This window comes from Balaenoptera acutorostrata, chromosome 13 (assembly GCF_949987535.1).
Source record: "Balaenoptera acutorostrata chromosome 13, mBalAcu1.1, whole genome shotgun sequence".
Classification (NCBI taxonomy): domain Eukaryota; kingdom Metazoa; phylum Chordata; class Mammalia; order Artiodactyla; family Balaenopteridae; genus Balaenoptera; species Balaenoptera acutorostrata.
The window spans coordinates 40,449,310-40,473,544 of record NC_080076.1 but is presented as its reverse complement, the minus strand read 5'-3'; the positions used below and the strand labels follow the sequence as shown (position 1 = coordinate 40,473,544).

The 24,235-nt window shown below is 50.4% G+C and overlaps 1 protein-coding gene across 50 annotated transcripts in view; it reads right to left on the bottom strand.

Annotated features, from left to right (window-relative positions):
- The window catches only part of CELF4 (CUGBP Elav-like family member 4), a 299,708-nt gene extending 275,883 nt beyond the window's left edge, over positions 1 to 23,825 (bottom strand). For 12 of the 50 annotated variants that reach the window (XM_057526885.1, XM_057526888.1, XM_057526891.1 and 9 more), the window contains exon 1: positions 23,298 to 23,820. In XM_057526885.1, coding sequence (XP_057382868.1) covers positions 23,298 to 23,583 — 286 coding nt within the window. In that variant the 5' untranslated portion in view covers positions 23,584 to 23,820. Of the gene's footprint in view, positions 1 to 23,297 lie in introns of all 50 variants that reach the window. The other 38 variants (XM_057526873.1, XM_057526872.1, XM_057526876.1 and 35 more) reach the window with 7 other exon arrangements.
- Between the last annotated feature and the right edge of the window lie 410 nt (positions 23,826 to 24,235).

Sequence of the window (24,235 nt, the reverse complement as noted above, 5' to 3'; positions counted from 1 at the left end):
GGGAGGAGGGGACTCCCAAGACCCCACCTCGGGCTTCATGCATGCCTGACTAGGTGTGTATCACACAGTCCATGACCTCACTGATGCTCAGACCACACTGCGGAGGAACAATAATCACATCTATGAAGTCTTGTTTAATCTGTCCTATTATAAATAACGTTAAGTACCACGATACATGAATGCCTCTCACACTTATACCTCCAGCCCAGATCTTCACTCAGCTCCAGGATCATAATCCACCTGCCTTCTTCATGTCTCCACTTGGATATCTAATTGGCATCCTACCCCCAGCATGGCCGACATGGAATTTTGATCATTCTTTGTGAATGAATGAATTATTTAATCCTGATGGTGTTTGTCTGAGAAGGCTTTTTGCCTGGGGTAGAAGTGTGAGCTCATGAATGTGTTTCCTGGACCGGCTCTTGTGTACGAATTGCAAGACTAATTAAACTCATACATATTTGTGGAAATGCAAATATAATTTTATTTACCAATGACTGTAATAAAGGTAAATGCTCCTTACTTAAACAATTCACTTTGGGAATAGAGCTGTAAACAGAAGCAATAAATAAACACTCATTATTGAGTGCTTACTGTGTATCCACTGAACTTCAGGAGCTGGCTTTTCTGATCTTCCATCATGGTATTTACACGTGAAGACTTTCTCATTCCCGGATGTGGGACTTGACCACAACCAGGATAAGCACTCTTAACCAAGCCCGTGACTTTTGGGGGCCCTGCTTGGCATTCTGGCTCTGCCATTTCCTCACTGTGTGACCTGGGAAGTTACTTAAACTCTCTGTGCCTCTGTTTCCTTGTCTGCAAAATAAAGATGGAAACTTAACCTTCCTTCTAGGAGAAGTGGGAGTATGAAATGACATAGCACAAAGGAATGCTTGGTTTTGTGCTGAGCACTTGGTAAATGACAAAGTCATGTTAACTATTTCTCTTATTATTATGCTTATTAATTATCCAAGCCTGTTCTAGATGTTTCTATATATTCTCACTTAATTGTCATGATAACCGCGGAATCTGTGTTGTTATTCTTGATTTACAGGATGGGAGCTCCGAGCTCAGGGAATAAAATGCCTGTGGTCATCATCCACCTCTCAAGCATTAAAACTCAAGTCTTTGGACTCCAGATGTAGTGCTCTCTCCACGGCACCAGCACCGCCTCCCCTTGTTCTTTGGGAGAACCTGGTGCTAGTGAGGGCCAACCATCACACCCCGTTTCCATTTCAACTCATGACCAAGTCCCAGTCACAAGCTCTACAATCCCTCCGTGGACTCATCATTTCTTGTTACCTCTGACCCCTGATTGTGGTCTCTGAGCGACTCCTCAAATCTTCCCACACTTGTCCCCAGCCTCCAAGAGTCCCTCATTATTGTGCAACCCTGGGCTCTACATCCAGCATGAACTTCACCTCATAGGTGATAGACTGTGAAATAGGAAACATGCTTAGAGGTGACCGATTTTATCTCCATGCCCAAGTGAGAAAGTGGAAATCTAGAAAAGCCCAATGACTTACTCCAGGGGCCCCTGGACAAGAACCCAGGGCTTCTACCCACTTTCAAACCCTGGCCACAGGAGCTGCACATCCCTCCATGACCCGGGCACACAGTGGTATCTGCTGGTGGTGGGTGGGGGTAGGTTGTGTTTGGGCATCATTTTCCCCAGTGTTATTTCCTCTCGAGCCTATGAGCCTCCTAGGGGGTGGGGTGGGGTACGATGGCGGTGGCTCTTCCTTCTGCTTCTTACACAAGGTGTAGCCCAACACTGGGTGCGCTGTAAGCAAGCGAGCTCAGTCTGTGTTGCTACTGAGTGGACCTGCCAGCCAGACCTAAGTAAAATCACCATGACATTCACAGGAGCATCTTTGAGCGGTGGGACTACGGTAGGGTATCTTCTCTTCTCCTTTCCCATCTCGATTATTTTTTCTATGGTACTGCTCACAGTGGAAAACAATTATAATAAAATTAATATTAAAAAAGCAACTGGCCTTTGCCAGGGCCAGAATGACTGTCCCTCTAGGTGAGTGAAGGTGGCCACCATGGATCTGTGCCTGAGGTGTGTCCAGCCGAGGCCCGCAGGGGTGTCTGTGGGGAGCTCACGGGGGAAGGAGAGGCCGGATGGACCCAGATGGACACAAACTGGCAGGGGGTCGGCGCAGTGGGTCTGAGGCCCTGGGTGGGAGGTTCGAGCTGCTGCTGTAGGAGGCTTCCTGGGAGATGCTCAGCGCGGTCTCTGCAAAGGGACAGGCTTTGGTCTGGGGGAGGCAGAGGGAAGAGGTGCACTGGGTGGGCACAGCTGAGCAGAGGTGCAGTTGGAACTGATCTCCCAGGAAGCGCAACAGCAGCAAGGCCAGAGGCGAGTGTCTGGGCTGGGAATTCTATCACTTCTTCTTCTTTTTCACTTGTTATACAGCTGCAATTCATCTCAGGCTTACCGTTCCAGGCACTGTGCCAAATGCTTTGCCTAGATTACTGCATTTCATACTCAAAATAAACCCATTTAGACAGTTAGTATGTTCCCATTTGCAAGACGAGGAAACTGAGGCTGGCCCATGAAGTAAAGTGACTTGCCCAAGGTCACACATCTTATCTGTGGAACAGCTGGGGTTTCACCTCAGGACTGTCTGTCTCACAGCCCCTGGCCACCTCCGGAGACTCCACTTCCCTGTGAATGGGGCCTGGAAAGCCATGGGAGGTGCTGAGCACAGCCATGACTCCATGGAGCTGGGAACAGAATAGCGTAACCCATGTGTGTATCTGTGTGTGTGTGAGTGTTTCTGTGTTTGTCAGTGCACCTGTGCGTATCTGTATGTCTGGATGAGTGTATCTGTGTGTGAATGTGTGTGCGCCCATGTGTGTGAGAGGAAAATGTGAGAGTGTGAGGTCAGGACCCCTTCCTACTGGTGGGAAAGACGTGTGTTTCTGGCAGTTACGATGGCAGCCTGAGGAGGGGGATTTATGTGTGATCCTGTGGTCCTGGCTGTGCAGGAGGTCATTCCCCTGGGGAAGAAGGCTGCACCCCGGGGGCCATGAGGCAGGGTGCAGGAAGTTAGGAGCTGCTGGGAGGGTGTCCAGCTTTGAATCAGGAGGGAGTAACAATCTGGACTGGGTACTGACCATGGGGCTGGGGGTTGCCACCGGGCGGCTCTGGGGACCAGGCATTGGAGATCTCTGAGCTGTTCTCCAGCTGCAGAGCCCCAGACCTTGGGAATTCCAAGGTCTGAGGCAGAGGCCAGGATCTTCATTTCTCATCAGATTTCCAGGGAATTTGGACACGGGACCTAGGAAAGGCAGGGGAGGGTCAGGGTCCGTCCTCGGCTGCGGGAAAACAAGGCAGACTTCACCTAAGGGCTCTGTGTGCCTGGGGGCTACCTGCTGAGGATGTTTTAGGCAAAGCACAGATGACGACCCTGGATTTGAGTCCAGCATGGTGGTTCCCTCCTGATGAGCCCAAGACCTCAGAACCCATGGCGGCAGGTAGGACGGCTTTTCTCCTGCCAGGCCTCGGAGCAGAGTGAGTTCACGCGGGGTCAGACTTCGGAAGAGCCTGCCCTTCATGTCTGCACCCCAGGAGCCGGATCAGCCTCAAGTGGCCCAGACATGAAGCAAAGGAACAGGGTCCCTGCAGCTAGACGCGAGGCAGGGCTCAGGGACCCTGGGTGTCTGGACAGAGGACAGATCCGGGAGGGCAGAGATGCATTCAGCCCGGGAGCATTTCCCAGCAACCCCACCCTGGCCTCCTTTGCGCTGTCCCTCCCTCAGGACACACTGCTTCCAAGCCCTGCCTCTGGGCGGGTTGAGTTTGAGGACCATCTGCTCCCACTCAGATGGATGCAGTGGGGAGGGGGCCCTCTCTCTTCCCATAGCTGCTGCCCCTCCCCGCAAGCTCCCTCTCTGTCTCTGTCTCTGTCTGTCACGCGCACACACACACACAGCCCCACACTTTCGGTTGTCTCCGAGAGGAGCTGGGTGCGCAGGGCTACCCGGAAGTTGAGGAGCCCCGACCTCCTCTTCCCCATCTCCCAGGGGAAGCTGTAGGCAGAATGTGAGAAAAATGCCACAGATGGCCCAGCCGTGCATCCACGAAAGCAGCGAGGTCTCTGGAGGACAGTCTCCCTTAGCGTCCCACCCACTCAGGCTGCCCATACAACACGTGTGTGGGACCCTGCCTCCCCCAGACCTTCTCTTACCCCTCTCCCACACTCTGGCCAGAGGCTCCTCGAGAGACCCCCCGCTCACACACATTTGCGGGGAACTGCAGGAGAGCCCGCCCAGGGAGTTGGACCCATCTTTTCTGCCGTTTTTCACGTGCACTTGGTAGAAACCCTAGTCATAGACTTACAATCTGTAACTTAGAAACTGGCCCACCCGGGCCCCTGACATCCCCTACATGCTGGCGTCCCCTCAGCACATCTGAGCATACACGTCCACACGACTCCTTGCCTAGGCCTCCCCAGCTGAGATTGCAGTGTGCTTACATGGAGGCGGTGTGCGTGCGTACACACACACACACACACACACACACACACACTGTTCTCACAGCAGCTACGGGCAAGGGCTCCAGATCCAAGAGCTCTGCTCGGACCCCGAGCTTCAGGACGGGGGCAGAGGCGTTTCTGGCATGAGATCCCCCTGGGCTGAGAGAAAGGGGGGACTCTCCTGGGTAGCAGGTCCTAGGATGAGGGAGCTTTGCAGCTGTGCAGGAACAAGCAAGAGTCCCCTCTGCTCCCTCCCATCCCTTTCCAGAACCAGGGCAGAAATCACTGCTCTCCTGTACCTGACACGCACACATGACCCATACAACATCAGCATACGTGCACATGCATGCAGGAGACTCACAGGACACAGTAATGCCAAACACAAGGAGAAGACACCCATCCACATAGCATGCCTTGAACAGACACACCATGTGCCAGCAGCTAGCCACGCCGTGGCCGTTCATAGCTGTCTCCATGGTCCCCAGAGCTGCCCACGGACCCTCACCCCTCACGGCCCATCAGCACAGTATGGTCACGTGGGACGGGGCGCACATACACACCACCTCCCAGGGCAGCCCAGAGCAGCTCATATCCAACACACCCGGCCCAGGTCCATGCATGGCAGAGCAGGCCCACCCCATGGTCCCAGGAAAGTCTCAGTTTCCAAATGGTTTGTTCGTCCTTCAGGAGGTGAACATTTAGTGAACTCATTCCCAAACCCTCAGGATTTTATCCTAAAGAAAACCATATGTTTCCCATTCTCTGATGAGCTCCTTGTCATTGTGTCATTGCTAACCCTTTGCTCCATGTAGTGTGTGTGTGTGTGTATTTTCTTAATACAGATGGACAGGGCCACTTTGTCTGCCAAGCCTGGGACAAGTGTTGTCCCATAGACCGACAGGAGCCCTGCAGGCCAGGAGCAGGCCTGGGTGGACAGCAGAGGTTCGATGTGGGAAGACGTCCTCCCTCATCGCTAGGAGCCACAGAGGAGGCAGCCCGAGTGCTGGCCTCCAGGACAGATGGGCTGCAAACCTACACCTGTCGTCTCATCCCTTCCAGTCACTCTTTCCTGGAGGTGCCTCTTCTGGTCACAGGCCTGGCTTTACCTGTACTAGACCTGCCCAGGGCAGATGAACAGGGCTGGGGGGTCCTTGGAAGGCCTGCCCCAAATTTCTCCAGGACCTTCCTTTGGTCTTGGTCAGTTGAGCAGAAACTTGGCCAGGATCCCGGGGGTGGATGCGGAAGAGCAATTGCAGAGGGAGCATTCTCAGCAAATGCCTTCTGTTGATTTGTTGATTTCTAATGAGGATTTGGCCTTGACCTTTACGGGGCTCCCGTGCCACACAGGCGCTGGCAAGATGACTTTTGGCCCCTGGCCTAAGGCTGAAAGGTGAGCTGAGGGGGCCACTGGGCTCCCTCCTTGCCTTCAAGCTGGGCTCTTGTCATCCCTTTCTCTAAACCAGCTGGTTTTGCTTCTCCTGCTAAAGAGTTATGGGGCTAAATTGTGCCTGTGGCCTTATGGTTAATTAAGCCTTCTTGAGGTCTGGTGTGTGAGTGTGTGCTTCTGTGTGAGTATAGGCATCTATGTCTGTGTGTGTACCTCTATGTGTGCATTTCTGTGCGTGTCTATGCGTGACTCGGTATGTTTCTATACGTGTGTGTCTGTGAAATGTGTTTGTGTGTGTGTTATATCTATATTTTTGGGTGTGTGTGCTCGTGTACGTGGGTATCTGAGTGTCCTTATGTGAGTGTGTTCCTATGTGTGTCTGTGAGTATATATTTCTTCGTGTGTCTATACATGTGTGTGTGTCTATGTATATGTGTATCTGTAAGAGGGTGTGTTTATGTGAGTTATCTCTGTGTGTCTGTAATGTGTATATGTACTTGTGTGTGTGTGTGTGTGTATGTGTGTGTTTTCAGAACCTCTGTAAAATATGGTGTGGGATGATTTAAGAAAACGTTAGCTTTTAATGTCACAGGGCTTCAGTATCTCCATCTGTAAAATGACGGCGATGGAAGAGGTGATCTTTTTATTTACATCCATAAGGGGAGCTGCAGTCATGGAAATGTGGGGGGCTTGAGAATATGACAAATTTGGTTGCAAATTCTGGCTCTGCGTCTCCATAGCGCGTAAGCTCTGTCGAGTTCCTGCTCTTCAAGCTTCCGTTCCTGTGGCATTCAAAGGGGCACGGTGACATCTCTGTCGCAGTTTTGTCACGAGGATTTGATGAGATAAAATAAGCAAGAGTCCTACGTGTACGCCGTGTAGTAGGTGCTTTGTCAATATTCCCTCCCGTCCATCCTGATGTCAGCCCGAGCATCCTATTTCTGAGTGAGCAGGACTTCCAGAGCTCTCTGTGTTCTGATGGGGGTGCTGGCACCTAATATATGACAATGACCCTGGAGATTTTAACTTTTACACCTCGTTTTCCCTCTTTTTAGCTCATTCCATCCTCACAATGACCCTAAGAGGTGGGGTGAGCAGGGGTCACTGCCATGATTCGAGAGAGGAGAAAGCTGAGACTCTGAGCCAGAGGGCCGGGCAGGGCGAGGACCAGGCGTCCAGCTCCATCCCTGGTGCACCAGCCACCTCTGCAAGCAGGCAGTGTCCAGACACTGCCTGCTCCCAGGGGCCCCTCTGAGGATCCAGGCCTCCCTTGCCCTGTCAGGCCCAAAGAGAAGGAGCTTTCCCGAGACTCTCTGACGCATGCAGCTCATCTACTGGACAGATGTGAACAAGCAGACTTTTGCACAGAAATCAGAAGGGTGGCCGGCGCCTCCCAGAGCTGGCTCTGATCTGCCTGCAGGGAGCTGATTCCCCCTTCCCTCAAACAGTCGGGGGTGTGGACACCCAAGGTCAGATTCAATAGCCTTGTCACCCACCTTATTTATAGGATTTGACTCTAAGTGATGATTGCTGGTTTCCCCAAATCCAAACCACTGCAGAGCAGAGTGGTGTGGCCCCAGGGAGCAGGGGAGCAGACACCCTGAGTTAATGAATGGGCTCAGCCTCCCAGGAAGATACACTCAGTTTCACCTTTAACTTTGCGCAGGTTGGTGGGGAAACAAACAAACCAATCATACATTCCTTAAATCATCGCTGCCCTTTGACCAGGGGCTGCCCAGGCCAGGCCCTAGGAATCTGCCTACTTGGCCATCGGCCAGGCCTCTGCCCCCTCTGGTTCGCCCAGGACCCTTCCCTGGCTCGCCAGCATCTGTTCTGAGCCTGAGCCGTTCTGCTGTATCCTGGCAGGATTTGACCAGGTTGTAATTTTCCTTCATGATCCCTTTTCCATTTTTCTTTATAAAAAAGGCATCAACTGTACCTGCTTGCAATAGGGATGAAAGAGGTAATAGACAAGAAAGCACTTTACAGATTAAAATGCTATGTAAATGAAAGGCATACTATAATATAAATGAAATATGTAATTTAACATCTATGATACAGTCTATAAGATACAAGATCTGACTTTAAATGACCAAAACACCTTTGGTATATAGGTTATACAGGTACGGTAAAATATATGACTTAATTTGGTATATAATGTGATTTAGAGTATATACTTTGATCTATCGGATTATGTAATATCTTATGACATATCATATTCCGAGCACAGAGGAAAGTAGAATCAAAATCAGTCGACATTAGGCTATTTTGGCATTCAAAACACGAGCCCCAGATTTGTGATTTTAACAGCTGAAGCCGGGAGGGAGAAAACTAAAAATACGAATGGGGAAGATATCTCCATCGACCGGCAATGTGGCCCACTGGGTGGGGGGGATCCGTGGGAAGGCAGAAACCCCAAGAATAGGTCTGGGAAAGGGGAGCAGTGGGGAGAAAGCCTCTTGGGAGGAGGTGGAGGAGTCACGCTTGGCAGTGATTGTTCCTACTATTTATGAAGCCAGATGAGGAGCTATAGGGCTTGCGGTGGCCCCCGAGTCTGCTGATTAGCTGGAGATTATATTGATGATGTAATAAAAATTCACTTTGTCTATTAAGTTTCACCAGGACAATCAGGAGAGATTAGATAAAAATCAGAGGAAATGAATAACAGAATGGAGGAGAAAAACCATGAGCCTCCGTCCCTGCCATGGTCCCTGTGTGTCTCCCCTTTTCTTGCCCACGGCGGGGCATGGGCCCAGAAGCCCCCAGCCCTGCACCCAGGCAAAGCTGAGCTGGCAACGTCCCTGAGCTGGAGCTGGGCTGCTCTCAGGAAGGGACTCGGCGCTTCAGATACGGCACTGGTTTAAGTTTACTGACTGTGTTTAATATTTGATTAGACCTCTGACTTGGCAGCCTCCTGGGTGCGCCGGCCCTGCTGGGAGACAGGCAGGGTCTGAGCCCCTCCGCTGCCTGCTTCATCTGGTCCTGTGGCGTGGGAGGGGGTGGTCCATGTCCTGGCCACACAGCTTTAGGCCAGGCAGGCCCGTGCCCAGGGAGCAGCCAGAGGCCTCCCAGCCTCACGGCCTCTCCCTCTGGCTTGGCTTGTGCCAGAAATCCCCCCATGAGAGATGTTTCTTTGGGTTATGGCCTGGGCTCTAAAAGGTCCCTGTACGAGGCACATGTCACCAGTGATGGTAACTCATTAATGTCCATTAGCCGCTAGGGACGCATCTGCCCAGTTTGATTTGTCAGATCAGCAAGGGGCAGGACTTGGAAGGGATAGGAAAGGGAGGTCATTTGGGTTGGGGACCGTTGTGCCCTGAGAGCCCTGGGGCTTGGGGTTTGGGGCCTGGGGGCGTCGGGGGAGTGTAGAGTAGGCGGGGCAGGGGGCACTGGAGGACTCCAGCTCTCTGACGGAGCCCAGTTCTGCTTCCCCCCGAGAAATCCCAGGGGTCAGGAGATGCCGCGGGGTCACGCTCTGTGGAAGGCCTGAACGAGGGGAGTTTTCCTTCCCCTAAAGAGTCGGCCACAAACACTCCTGTGTTCGGGGCCCTAAGGGTCACCTCATCTCTTCCTGCTCCTCTGGGCTGGGTTTCTCTCCCAGAGATCGAGGAAGCACCCCAATTGCTCCCATGCAGTAAATAGGCTGCCCAGGGAGCCTGGCACCCTTGCCCGGGTGTGCTGTCCACATTGGGAGTGGTTCTTCCTGGGATCTGCCAAGATTCTTCCAGCCACAAGACCAGTGTCACCCCAGGAAATGCTGTTCCGGGCTTTACCCACTGCCTGGCTTCCTGCAGCCACTCCTGAACTGGGGGCCAGCACAGAGGAAGGGCAGAGGGCCGGGGGAGATTTCCACTTCTAGAAACCCCCAGTTTACTGCTCGGGATGTTCAGCTGAGTAAGCTTTGGGGACAGTCTGGATGCCTGACTAGGTGACGGGGAACATGGGCACGGGTTGAAATATTCCATGAGTAATTTCTCAGCCCAAGTGGGCTGCCGTTCGGACAGCTGAAGGACACTGCAGCCCCAAAGAAGGTGAGGCCTGTCCTTGCAGGTCCTATGTGTGTCACCACCTTCCTCAGACATATCTGCAACCCACCCACCTACCCCTGCCCCCAACTCTTCTCTCTCAGCCGGGCCGGTGGTAGGTCGAGATTTATTCAAAGTGAGAAATTCCTTTATCCACCAGCCTGAGAACGAGACTTTACTGCAGTGGGACAAAAACGAAACATAATGGAACAAAACGAAACAAAACAAGCAGGTCGGCAGCAAGCTGGCCTCTGGGCTCTGCTCTGCCTTGTTCCCATGTCCCAGCCGGGCTTCTGCCACCCTCTCTACCTGGGAGCCTGGGGCTAAGCCCCTTGGGCCGGAAGCTGGTACCCCTATCTGATTACTCCTCTTTGCGGGGAGGGTCCTTCATTCCCCACACAGGACATTCGCATTGGGTAGTCTTATATTTGTGGGTTTGCTGCTTCCTAGCACACCCAGTTATTCTCGGTGGTGATCGTGGGTTCCCACCTTCCGAGGAGAGAACGTGACCCTCAGGGCACCTGAGTCACACAGGAATCTGCCTTCTTGAGGGAGGTGTGTTTGTGCCCCACCCCACCCTGGTCTTCCTTGAGAGTCTCCCCCATCAGATAGGAATGCTGCACTTGCTCTCTGCTTTGCAGAAGGCTGCCCTGCCCCGTGGGGGTAGGCATGGGACCCTGCTCTCCGCATGGGGCTGGTATGCCCTAGATGCAGACTGCAGCTGGGTCGATGACTCCCCTGCCCTTGCCCCAGCCGGATTCTCCTGCCTTTGCCAGCCTTGGGGGACCCTCTCCTCCCGGCTCTGTGGACTCTGCTGTGGACCAGCCTGGCTCAGCTGACATAAGTCAGAACACTCAGGGTTAATGTTTTGCTGAGAAACTTGAGAAACTCAGGAGAAACAAACCAAGGCTTTGGAGACAGTGTGAGCCGCAGAGCGGGGGTCTCGCACAGAAGGGAGCAGGAGTCTGGCGCCCCCAGCTCCAGCTCTGTGGCCACCACCTGGGCCTCTGCTCCTGTCTCTCTCCTCCCGTCCAGCGGCCTGCCACTGTGACCTGGTCTGCGGAGTCTGCTCACTGCCGCCTTCGGGCACGCTTTCCCCGCCGAGACACCGCCCGCCCGGTTATCTGCATTCCTCTCCTCTCTCTGGGGACCTGTTTGGCTGCCTTGTTCCTTCCAGCCCCAGGCCTCACCCTTTACTTCTCATTCCAGTGGATTTTCAAACCTGCCCAACACAATAACAACAGAATTGACTCTAAAATAAATCTAATAATTTACTTATTGAAATAATCAAGATGAGAGCAAAGCGGAGGTCTCAGTTTTCAAGAAAAAGAGTTTTAAAAATTGCAAGAGAAAATGAAGCCTGGAAATAAGCCAGTGGTGGCTCTCCTGCTCTGTGCCTCTCACTCCGATGGCCCACGGAACTCTGGTGCCCTAGAGCTGGTGCCCTGGGGTCTCAGCTGGACCTGGGTGGCAGGTGTGCCAAATGATCACTAACCCAGGCCCGGGTTGTCAGGCACAGGGCTGAGTGTGCGTTTGTGTCTTCTGGGGCATTTGGAGAGTCCTTTGCAAAAGCTGAGGGATGTAACAGTTTGGAGTTGGACCCATGTCAGACCCCTAAGTATGGAAAAGATTCTGGTGCCGCAACATAGGGAATGAAGAATAAAATCCGTACTAAACCGTACACGAATTATTCATTTTTTGAAATGAAACCAAATGCACATGCATACTGAACTACCATACTTTCTGGATTTTCTGAGTCTTCTCTCGTTTCATGTTGGTGCTGTTTTGCTGGTGCCCCAGACTTGGGCTCAGGGTCTCACGCAGCCTACTCCTGCATGGGGCTCCCACGCGTAAGAGGAGTGACCCCCTTGTCCTGTAGGGGTAAGGAGTGGTGTGCGGGAGAGGCTTGGACCCCGAGCCAGGACTGCGGCAGGAGTGGCGCCTCGGCTTCAGGGGCCCTGCTTGAGAGTAGGAAGTTCTCCCTCTCGTGGTCAGAGGGCAGGCGACCGCTGGAGGAGAGGGGAGCCCCTCCAAATGCACAGTTTGGGGGCCCCTCCCTAAGGTAGGGAAAGGGTCTACAGGAGGGTCCTAGCCTCTGGGCTTTGGGCTGTTCTCCTAGAGTTCCTTAGACCCAGGCCTTTGGGGCCGAGGAGGCGGTGTGGCTCTGTGGGCGAGGAGGGTACGCCCTCCCCAAACTCCTCTGTGGCCACGCCTAGTCTGGGGCCGGGTGGTGGGCAAGTCCAGAGATCTGGGAACTGTCCAAGGTAGCCTCAGCTAACAAGGCTGGGCCATTAGCAAGGGGGAGGGAACAGAGACTGGCCAAGGCCCTTGGTCCCAAGGGCTGGGTGTAAGTGTCTGGCGGGACTCTGAGTGTGCCTGAGGCCAGGAGGGGGAGGCAGGTGGCCTGTCTGCTGAGGCCCAAGTGCTCCCACCCCAGCCACAGGGACCATTTCCTCTCCTTCCTTTACATCAAAGGCATCTCCCCTGCACCTTAGCAGTTCCTTTCCTATCGTCCATCATCACCCACCAGGGGACCTGGCCTCTAAGGCAGTCTCCCTTCCAGCTGCCTGCACAGGCTCTGGGAACAGAGAAGAGAAATGATCCAAATTGTCGGCTCTGTTCCTTCTCTCTCTGCCAAGCCCTCGGCCACTGGAGTCTCTGCTGTCCACTTCTCCCTCAGAACACCTGATCAGCTGCTGCCCAGCGTGGCCAAAGAGGACCAGGAACAGCCTGAGCTGGGCTCCAGTGGGCAAGGCCATGAGAGGCCAGGGACATGCCAGACAACAATTCCAAGGCCAAGGACACATGGCCTTCCCTTTCCTTCCTGCTCACTGTGCCTGGAGGTGAGCCTGAGTGAGCAGTGGCCTTCTACAGTCCAGACCATACCAACCTGACCAACAAGGCTGGCAAGACAAGACCCTGGCTCCGCTGGTCTCAAGAACCCAGTCACATGATTGATGGGATTGGGTGCCTTTCTTCCTGGGACCTTTAAGCTGCAAAGGGTGCACACTGACATCCTCCCGAGGCCAGTATCCAGCCATGTAACTGGGGATGCTGCTTCAGGCTCACACCACCCCTCAGAGGTAGACCTCTTCACACGGCGGGTGCAAGGATGCTCTCTGTGCCCCATCCGGTGAGACCAAGTCAAGCCAAGTATTGATTTGACAGAAAGATGTGGATATGTTGGGTGGATAATGGTTAGGGGATCCTATTTCTTTCTTTTCCTGTTCAGAGAACACCTCTCCTCTACCTCACCCCGCTGGAAAGCAGAGGCCAGAAGACGGAAAGCATTCTTTTCGGTGTACCTGCCAGGCAAGAGGCAGCACTCACTGGGAGCAGTATGGCCAAAAGCAGCTATGGGGAGGTCCGTTAAAGGCCACGCTGCAGACTGGACTTTGCTACTCCCAGCCTCAGTCTCTTTATGTGTGCAGTGGCAGCAATGCATTCGGCTTTCTTCAGGCCAGAGAGGGGAGTTTGACTCAGCTCAGCCTCACAACCTTCTGCACTGAAACTCCCAATCATAGGAATGCTTGACACTCCATAAGGTCTTGTTGTTTTGTACACACTGGGGGCTGTGGCCTCTTGCCTATTTGAAGGTTGCCCTGGTAGACACTTCCTTCCTGGGTACTTTCCAAGGGTTCAAGACCAGGGAGCCTCTGGGAACAAGGTCCCCCTTTCCCACCACGGCAAGAGCTCTCAACATCTTCACCTCTCCATATATTCTTAGAACCAGTCAATATGATTAATTTTACATGGGCATAATTTCCTGCTATTGCAGAGGAGTCCTCCTAGCCTTGCCCATCAGCAGCGACATGATACAGTTTCTGGTTATATTGGTCAACCAAGATATTGATATTATTAATAATGGATATCTATATGCTGACCTTTGTCCATACAACTGAATGACTCTGGGCTGGCTGTCACATTTCTTTAAGAGCTATTGATAAGCCCATTACTGGAAGGGCATGTATGATCTTAGGTGTGTGATTTCACTCACCTTCAAGCATCTCCTGTGCAAATCTACCTTTGTTGGATGAACTGGTGTGGGTACAGTGCCATGTGCAAGAGAGAGACTGCATGCGTGTGCTTGTGTGGTGAGTGTATGTGTGTGAGTGTGTGAATGTGTGTGAGTCTGTCTTGAACACCGGGCCTTTTAGAGCTGATCAAATAGTCAATTAGAGCATTATAGGGAGGTAGCCATATCAGAGAGTGCTTACAAATACACTGTGATGTAGTGTTTGATCTTTGGATGCCTCTTGTCTCCTAGGACTAGCACAGGAGGCTTGGCTTTATAAGGATATTATTAGGTTGATGCCTTGTTCTCTCAATGTACCTGCCAGGCAAGAGGCGGCACTCACTGGGAGCAGTATGGCCAGAAGCAGCTATGGGGAGGTCCGCTGAGGGCCACGCTGAAGACTGGACTTTGCTGCTCCCAACCTCAGTCTCTTTATGTGTGCAGTGGCAGCAATGCATTCGGCTTTCTCCAGGCCAGAGAGGGGAGTTTGACTCAGCTCAGCCTCACAACCTTCTGCACTGAAACTCCCAATCATAGGAATGCTTGACACTCCATAAGGCCTTGTTGTTTTGTACACACTGGGGGTGTGGCCCGTTGCCTATTTGAAGGTTGCCCTGGTAGAATGCACGCATTGTGTGCTCACGTGTGTGCACACAGACACACAGATCTCATCGCTAGTCTCTGATTGCTGTCATCTCTGTAATTGCTGTCATTCCTACGTGGCTGGACAGTGGTGTCAGGGACAGTGCCTTCATCAAATCTGTCTATGGTGATCCGTTCCTGTTTGGACCCGGACGTGCTCGCTTGTTGGGGGACCCCCCTCACTCGCCCCTGTAAAGGGAAGCCAGCTAGCTAGAGAGATCTTTTGGATCCTCAGACTTAGTGTATGAATAAACCAGACATGGATTAATTAGGTGTGACTGCATCATTAAATTAGAATAATGAACAAACAGCCACGTATGGCATTCAAATCTGCCTAGAATGACTCCAAGGGTTGCTTTCAAGTAAGTCACCTGTCAGTTTGTAGGTTTTGGGGACTCTGGAGAGTTAGGTTCCTGTCATATCTTGAGAAGTAGATTCTTTAGGCACCACCTATGCCAGGCGAGGACCATCCTTCAACACGCACCCGGACTCCGTAACCGAATCCAAACAATGGCTTGGTTCAATATAGCATCATCTATGCACGCTTCAGCTCCGAGCATTTCTCAGAGTGAAATACGACAGTAGCACAGGTGCTCAAGAGACAGGAGGGAGAAGTTAAGAGGTGTGGGCAGTGGATGTGAAATGTATCGATCCCATAATATTTATGTGGATGTGCACATACTTGCTTGTGCACGTGCCTACAGACACAAACACCCACACACACACACATACACACATACACACATCTCTTGCATTTCCATGAGCTCTGTTTTTATTCTATTGACACTCCCCATTTCAGCCAGATAGATTTGAAGGTGAACCAAGTCTTAGTCGTGTAATTTTAGAAACAGCTGCTGAGAGGAAGCCCCATGCCCTCAGCGGGCAACACCCCTCACCATCCCCATCCTAGGACAGAGCGGCTGTGCGGTAAGATCCATTCATCATTAACAAAGAGGAAGAAGCCACAGCTAAGAGGAAAGAAAATGGGAAGGAAGGTTGCTTGCCTCACCGTGAGCAGTAGGATAGCCTAATGCATGGGGGCTTTGTTAGTAAGATCTGCGAAGTATCCAGAAACCTTTGATCTGGAGCAGCTCTTAACAAAGGTGATTAATTAATTAAAGCATAGTGTATTGCAATAAAGTAACATCGTGGTCAGTTTATGCGCTGTCTAGAGCCGGTCTTCAGAAGTCTCCGTCAATTAAACTCTTGTTGGAGGCCAGCTCATTATCAATTTTTTTTTTTTCCTGAGCTTTGATCAATATTTTTGGCTGTTCCATCCTCACGGAACCAGAACTATGTCTGTCTCCACGAGGGCACCCATTTATTTACATCTTGCAGATGGCCACGTAGGATTTGTTCCTGAGCTGAGCTGCTGGGAATTGCTTCGTTTGAGTGTCAGTCAGCTTATGCTGGAGGAGAGATACAAGGGAGGATAAGGGAAACCAAAGGTGGAGCAAGTGGAAGGGGAGCAGCCCTATGACTCCTTGGTCCTGGACACATCCCCTTCTGCTCCCGGAGGGACACAGAAAGGAGGGCAATTACCCTGGGGCTGCCCACCTGGCTGCTTTGTTGGTTTCTGTGGGCAGAGCTGTGGCTTCGGCTTTATACCCATCCAGGGGCCACTGGAAACTGGATGAGTGGAGATGGAGGAAGCCCTTAGGGCAAGCACATCAACTCTGGGAATTCCTCTGCCACCGTTTCTACCCCGTCATTGCCCTCTTGCCCTGGCATCTTTAACCATACCCTCACGTTGCCAAGTGGAACATGTATCTTTCTCTTCAGACCTATGGTGGGTTTTCGAGGGCATCTTAAATAGTAAGGAGAAAAAAGAAAAGAGGGAGGTGGAAGAGCATGATAAAAGGGCTCCTACTAAGCTGGGGGCTCTGTTCCCCCTCCCTAGGCTATTTGGGCAGAATTAGATGCTTTCTGTGATTCATGTGTATTTGAGGGGCTGCAGAAAAGGTGAAAGTAAAGGAAGAGGATGTGATTTCCTTGTAGAGAGCCCAAAAGGCGGGCCACCAGGTCCCTGCCACCCCTATGTGCATTCAGGCTAATGCAGCCCTTTGCTTGCCAGGGCCTAGCTGGACTGACTTGGTCAACTCCCCTGTGTGTGTATGTGTGTGTATGTGTGTGTGTGTGTGAAAGCACTACAAAAGAAAAGTTGGACAGGGACGCCAAGTGGCAGCAGGTGGGGTAGGGAACGCAGTGAGTGGAGGGAATGATCTCTGCAGAGAGCTGGGCTCTGGGGCTGGCCACTCAGATCTTGGATGGAAGGTCATTTCTAAAATGAGTCAATAGGTGAGCAGAAGTGGGCAAGCCTTTGAAGAGTGATGCGTGGGGGGGAGATGAACCCTCTCCCCAACCTGGACTTCTGAGTGGGGCTCTCAGGAAGATGAACAAGAGCACGCCTCCGCACTGGAACTTAGATCATTGACAAATCCAAGCCGCGAGTTCCGAGGTGGAGCGTGTACATAATCACAAGGACAGCGTCATTCTCCTCTTTTCTCCATCAACCATCTCCCTGATCACACGTATAGCCTTGCAAGATGAAACTACCCCTAACATCATCTCCACGATACTTGAATTTGTCATGTCTTCCCCGCACACACACACACACACACACACACACACACGCATGCATGCACTCACACCAACACCCACGCAGGCTGCAGCATCTTCCCTCCCCCTACCCTCCAGTACCCAGAGACACACACAGATTTTCACACCCTCGAGCTCTTCTCTCAGCATGTCACATGGGATTTCCCTTCCAAGTTCAGAAGCTGCTGCAGTTTCAGCCACTGTCAACCAGTGATCCCAGCTTCCGGCTGGCATTTTGGCCTTCCAACTTTCGGTTTTCCTTTTTTCTGCCTACGATGTTGGGCCTCATTCTCTACTGCATCTTCCTCTCCTCTACAGAGTACTCATTCCAAATCTTCTATACTGAGATCCATTCCTGGGTCCGTTTGGAAACTGACCACCCTCTGGTAACTTGGAAGGTGTGAGTTGTGCAGTGTTTTTCCTAAATCCATCAGAGGCAAGTGAGACCAGCTCTTTTCTCAACCAAAGAGTGGGTGTTTTGGATATCTCCTCAGGCATCACTCAGAAGCTCCTCTCCCATCCTGGTCTATAAATTATAATAATGAGGATGATGATGATAATAATAATAATGACAGCGATGGCCTTTGCTTGAGTCACCGGAGAGTGGTGAGATCACTGGGTATCAGGAAAGTCCTCCAGCAATCAGCTTTACATATGCATGAACTGAGGGGACGTTTGCATATCTATGGCATACATTTTTGTAATTGTTTTCCTTTGGGTTGTTTTTAAGCTATGACTTCATTCAAGAAAAGCTTTTCTTTTTGTTTTCTTTTGTTTTTTTGTTTGAGAAGTCACAAACATCAGCCAACTGGAGCAGGTGGAGAGAGTGAAAGTATGCCAAGGGGGTTCTTTCAACCCAATCTAGAATTCCCCATTAAAGCTGAGTGGGGCAGGGTGGGGGAGAAAGAGTGTTAACATCTCCCTGTTGAATTGCAGTAAAATCTAGGCCAGCCCTGGTTCCCATATGTGTGGGATGCGCTTAGTCATGCTTGCACATGGATGCATATATGTGCACATGTGCATATTAATTTACCTCTGTGTGTGGTGTGTGTGTGTATGTGTGTGTCGATTCTCGGGAAGTCTGTTTAAAAGATAAATGAAACCATGCACAACCAGCAAATAACCACCAGCGTCTTAAATAAACTAATCATTTCCCAATAGTTTTTTTCTTTGCTCCTAAATAGAATACTTATCAACATCTGGAATTTGGAGGTTTTTTTTTTTTTTTTTTTTTTTTTTTAATGGGGGCAGTTGTTTAGGTTTATTTTAACTTTGCAACAATTATTATTGCTAATTTTCTTTAGTGAAACTTATTTTTAAATGTTTTTCTTCTTATTATAGCTATCTCATTTTCCACATCTCTGTCTCACAAGGCAAATCTTTCTTTTAAAAGCTATAGGTGTGTGTCCAGCCATTCTGCTAGTGTTTTTCCCTGGACAGAATTGAATTTTTATTTTTCCAAGTAGTTTTTAAAAGTTCATCTTACTTGAGCTGATGCCCATGCTGATACTTCAGCTTCCCTGTGTCTTAGACTCATTTGAAAACAGAAATCAGATAGAACCTCACTAGCTTTAATTCACCTATCTCAGGAAAAAAAGACAAAAGAACGAAAAAACCCAATGAGCTCTTTCAGCTAAAGTCAAGTGGCAGAAACTCGATATTTTGAGAATTGTTACCTCTTACACAAAAATACCAGACATAATTTTATGAAGATGGTCACAAATCACCCAAACATAATCATAACCCTTGCCCTTTCCCCTTCTCCCAGCTGTACCCCAAATCAAGGGGCTTGAGGAATTTACTACTCAGATACCATTGAAATGAGAGGTTGTGCATCTGATGATGAGTATATTTCAGAATGATATACTCTTCAGAGCTCAATGCACAGAAGGTTCCATTACTCTGTCCCCACCCTCCCTCTGGATGTAGTATGAAAGTATGAGGGGCCGAAGTCCCTGAAGCTGTGGCTCCTGGGTTGGGAGCCCCCGGGCTGCCACTAGAGTAGATTTTCCTCCATGCAGCAGGGGAAAATCTCAATGCAGAGAGGTTATCCAGGCCACAGATCTGTTCTGACTGGTTAACAAGAGGGACTGTGATGAGGACTTAGCTGTTTAGATTAAAATGCATCGCAGGCTCGGGAACAAGCACATATCAGTAGTAAAGGCTGTTTAAACCTTTGGGGACAGCCCTATGCTTAGATCACATTAATTCATAAATATTATACTAAATACCACTTAAATTGGACTTAAATGACTTCAAAGATAATGCATTATAATATGGCTATCCAGAGAGCACTAGTCTTTATGTTTCCCAGTAACTCAGTCTTTGCTGCCTCCTATCCTGCTAGATAAGACCAAAGTTATGAATGGATTGTGGCTTGTTCATGTGTGATCCACTGTGTATATGTGTGTGTGTTAGCAGTCGTGACTCTGTGTGTGTGTGTACGTATTTTCAGTCACTGCCTTTGTTTTCCAGGAAATACAAGGAATAAAATAGAAATAAATAAAAAGTGAGAGAAGGGAAGAATTAGACTAGTGGATGACCTGTTTCCTTCTCCAAGGGAGAAAAATTCTATAAGAAGGGGCAAAATTCGTCCTCAGTTCACTTCTGCTGACACCCTGGGAGTTTGCCTCTCTCTTCTTTAATCAATAGCACAGTGTCTTTTTCTTTGGAGCCTGGAAAAACAATCTTTCTCGAAGTGCTTCTAATGGGGGAGAAAAGGAGACTCTGAGTTAGCTGGGAGAGTTTGCATTAAACTGGGTTTTCTTCCTTAGGTGTTGTTTCTTCAAACTGTTCTGGGCTTTTTCCTTTCTTTCTCTCTCTGCCTAGCACCCAGATCTCCCTCTGCCTATTTGCCTTCTGGTCTCCAGGGGGTGAATTTACCTTTACGGTAATCACCCCAGTCCACAACTGCTATTTGATGCCTCCCCAGCCCAACAGCCTTCCTCGGATACGGCTGGGTTTGCTCCACAACACACACCTACTCCCTCCTCCAGACTCCCAATTTGACTGGAGTAATTGCCTTTTAAGGTTCACTCTACGCATGGCAGGTATTCCATTAACCCTTAGAACTCTTTCCTTCTTTAGTTACCAGAAATGGCAGGTGGCCAACAAATGGATACCCACCTGAAATCTCATGTACTTAATTTAATTTTTACTTATTTTTTTTCTTCTTCTTCTTTTAACCAATAGCATACATATTCCATCCACAATGAAGGCCAGTATCCTGTCATGTCTTTCAATTTTATCCCAGTATGATTCAATAGAAGTTAGAAATTCAAGAAGGGGAAAGAAAAAGCCACAAATATACCCTGAAACCAGGCTTAACAAAGGCACGTTTCTATCGCTAGCCTCATGTTATAATTTAGACTTGGGGGAAATCTAGAAGCCAAATGCAACCCTCATTCTTCAAGCCTCATCATGCTTTTGACTTAACAGTAATTAATCACCAATGGCAAGCAAGTAATTTTTTAAGGTGGCCGGAAGCTTATTTTATCAGGATTAGCTAATAAATCAGTCTGTATCACTGAAGGAGGAGTTCAAACTCTTCTAGGACTGAATAAACCAGGCCTCGGAAACTGTCTCATTTATTCAGCTCTCTCAGAGCTTCCAAGCACTGTTAGGGACATTGTGGGCCAACCTTGCCTATAAAAATCTGAGGGATGGAGAGGCAGGAAGTTTCATAGGAAAAAATATATGCTCAGGCTGTGAAGGGTGAGCTTCGACAATGAAGCACCCAGCATTCCAAAGCCAACGGGCCTGTCTGCCCCTGACTGAGCCAGTTTAGAGGAGGAATTATTTAGAAAATGAAGTTTTGCTTGTCATAGGAATCCTGGCCAGATATGTGTATGTATATATATGATATGATACATATGATGCAACTATATCTTAACCTTCTCTACCTTGCTGATGCAAATGATGATAATTCTACATCTTTGCTATAGTAAAAGGGAGCCCCCAAAACATCAGAAACAGAGTGATGATACTAGCAAGGGGTCGTGAGAAGAAACCAAGGAATATTGTTTAAGATTATCTTCATTTGGAATAAAGAAGCAAATAAGGTCCTCCAACCCAGATCTCACAGGAAGCTCAGTTCTTCACAACTGTCTTTTTGCCTCTAGTGGATTCTGATTTTTTTAAACTTTAAAATCTCAAATCCCCACAAGAACCTATCATTAAGATGGGCAAAGTATTTCCCTACCTCTCCTTTTTAATTTTCATTATTGCTATTTTAAAATCTGGGGACATATTAAAATGACAAAGGTTTAATACAAACCTTGATTAGCTTCTAGGGAGCTTGATTGGAAAGGGAAAAACTAGAGATATGGTTGACTTGAGAAGGAGGGTGAAAAAGGGGGAAACAGATATTATTTCGAAGACTGCCTCCCCATTCCACCTTTCCAGTTTCTCTTCTGAACAGACATTTTCTCCATATTGAATAAAGGTTGGTTTCTCTCTCCATTACAGCTCCCACCCTCACCCCACCCCAGCAAACCCAGTATATTTCCATTCTGCTATGTTTTTGTGCTACTCAACATGCCATTAACTTTAAGATTTACTCCTCAGCAGGCAAGCTGGAAGATGCTAAAGCCAATAAAAACTGCTCTCTGGGACTCCAACTATGAAGAGTTCGGAGCTCTGCTTAGTATTCGGATGAAGGGAGGGCTGAAGAAGGAGGGAGGCTGTGATAGTGAAAACCACTGCTGCTTAGAGAACCAGACAGCTCCGCGCTCTGCACCTAATGTGCCGGAGGATCAGCTCTGTTCATAGCCCATTTGTGGCCAAGGATGAGGCTGCCCTCTGTGTGTGGGTAGGTGTGCATGTGCGTGTGTGTGTTTTCATCTTTAAAACCACCAGCTCTAACACAGCATCTTCAGCAGCTCTCCACACTACTGTTTATTAAAAACGGAACGTCCATACACATCCCTTACAACTTCCTTAGCCCAGTGTTCCTTCTCTGACTGACGATCAATCTCTCTCAGAAAGCATTTAACTTGCCTACACAGCTCCAGCCCCGATTAATTCCCGCTGCACATCCTATACATTACTGTTAGGGAGCAAGCACTGGGCTAATTTCGTCACCCACCAGCCACCCACAACACGTTCTACAACTGAACACGTTTGGGGCTCTGCCTTAAAGATAATAAAACAAGGAGAAAACAGGCAGGTTGCAGACAATTCCCATGACCACTTTCCTAAAAAGTTGCTGGGTTTTAATTCTTTGATCATTCTGTTTCCCCCTCCTCCAAGCACTCACTAGTAATGATTGCTTCAAGGGAAAGAAACGATGTACTATAAACCTCTCTGCATGGTGAGTTTGGGATAATTTAGGATACACCCTCCAAAATGCATATCTTTCACACACAGATTTTTTTTCTCGAAGCCCTGCTTTCTGGAGGAGGGGATCATCCAGGCTTCCCTGACCGCCCCCCCCCCCCACTCCACCCAGGGGATGGCTGGTTCTTTGCTAATTCTTACCTTAGGTTTTGTCCCCCTTTCCTTTAAACAACTAACACCCCCCACCCCCTCCTCCACCACTCGCACCACAACCGGATTATTCAGGCACACAGCTCGACAGGGAGAGTTTACTGTTAAATTGATAGCGAAATAAAAATATATCTTTGAATTTGTCACCTCTCTTCTTTTTAGACGGCTGCGCTCCTGCTACTCTGGCCCCGAGCGGAGAAGGAGAAAACCATCTCCGCTTAGTATTTCAGCACCACGGCGATGGACAGCACCCTTGGTCCCCGGCCGGCTGAGAGCCCGCCAGTCTGCTCAGCGTCCCGGGCTCGGCCGGTGCAGACGTCCCCATCCCAATCTTTCAAGTCGCTGTACCCAAAAATCCAAGCCCCGTTTCCCCTCGATCCTCTCTCTCTCTCTCTCTCTCTTCTTCTTCTGCTCCCGCTTCTCTCCCCACGAAACCGCGTCTATCAGCTTTTTGCCCAAAACCCAGCCTTGCCCCGGCGAACAGCTCCCCACGCACCCCAGTCCCGGTCTCTGCTGCCGGAGCGCCTCCCTCCTCGGCGTCCGCCCGAGGCTCCCTCTCGCGCCGTCTCCCGCTCGCTCGCTCGTCGCCGGCCGATCGGCCCGCCCGCCCGCTCCTTCTCACCGGCAAAGTTGGGAACGAAAGGTGCACTCACCTTTGTGCATGCCTGTGAACCTGTCCTTCAGAACCGTAAGCTCGTAGATCTTGCCGAACTCCTCGAAGAGGGGCTTGAGGTCCTTCTCATCCAGGTTGCGGGGGATCTGCCCAATGAACAGCTTGATGGCATCGTGGTCCTTCATGGGAATGGTCGACGGGTTCCCCGGGCTGTGGCTTAATCCGTTCATATGCCCGGCGCTGCCCGGGCTGCTGCCGAGCCCGTTGGTACTGAGGCTCGCGTTGTCAGCCTGTCCGTTTGCTAACGTGGCCATCTTTATATACATAGAGAAAATCTTCTTTCCTTTTATTCTTTCTTGCTCGCACTCTCTCTCTCCTCTCCCTCGCAAGCTCGCTCGCGCTCACACACGCACACGCATACACACACTCGGGTTCTCTCCCCCTCGGTTTCTCTACACCTCGCTCTCCTCTCGCTCTCTGCTCTCTCTCTTTCTCCTCTCTTCTCTCGCTCGCTCGCGCTCGCGCTCTCTCTCCTCTCCCCCCTCTCTCTCCCTCCCTCTCTTCTCTCTCTCTCCCTCTCCCTCTCTCTCTCTTTCGGTCTGATCAGATTTTTTTTTTTTTTTTTTTTTACATTGAACAGACAGGATCTCTGTCCTTTGCGTTTAAACAGGCTGGACCGGTTCAAGTTCCCAGTCAGACCAGGGGTGGGGGAGGCGAGTGTGCGCGCGCGGAAGAGGGGGGCGCGGGGCCGGGAGGGCAAGATTTAGGCGGGGGGGTTCAGCGCGGCGGCGGGCGGCGGCCGGGAGCAGGGTGGCGTGGGGCGGCGCCGGCCCCGCCGCGCCTCCCCCGTCGGCGGCCCCGGCGAGCAGCGGTGGTACAGTCCGAGACGGCCCCCGGCTATAAATAGCGCCAGGCGCATGGCTCTTCGGGAGGTGCTGAGATTCCGGGCCCGGCGGCCGCGGGGAGCGGGTGCCAGTT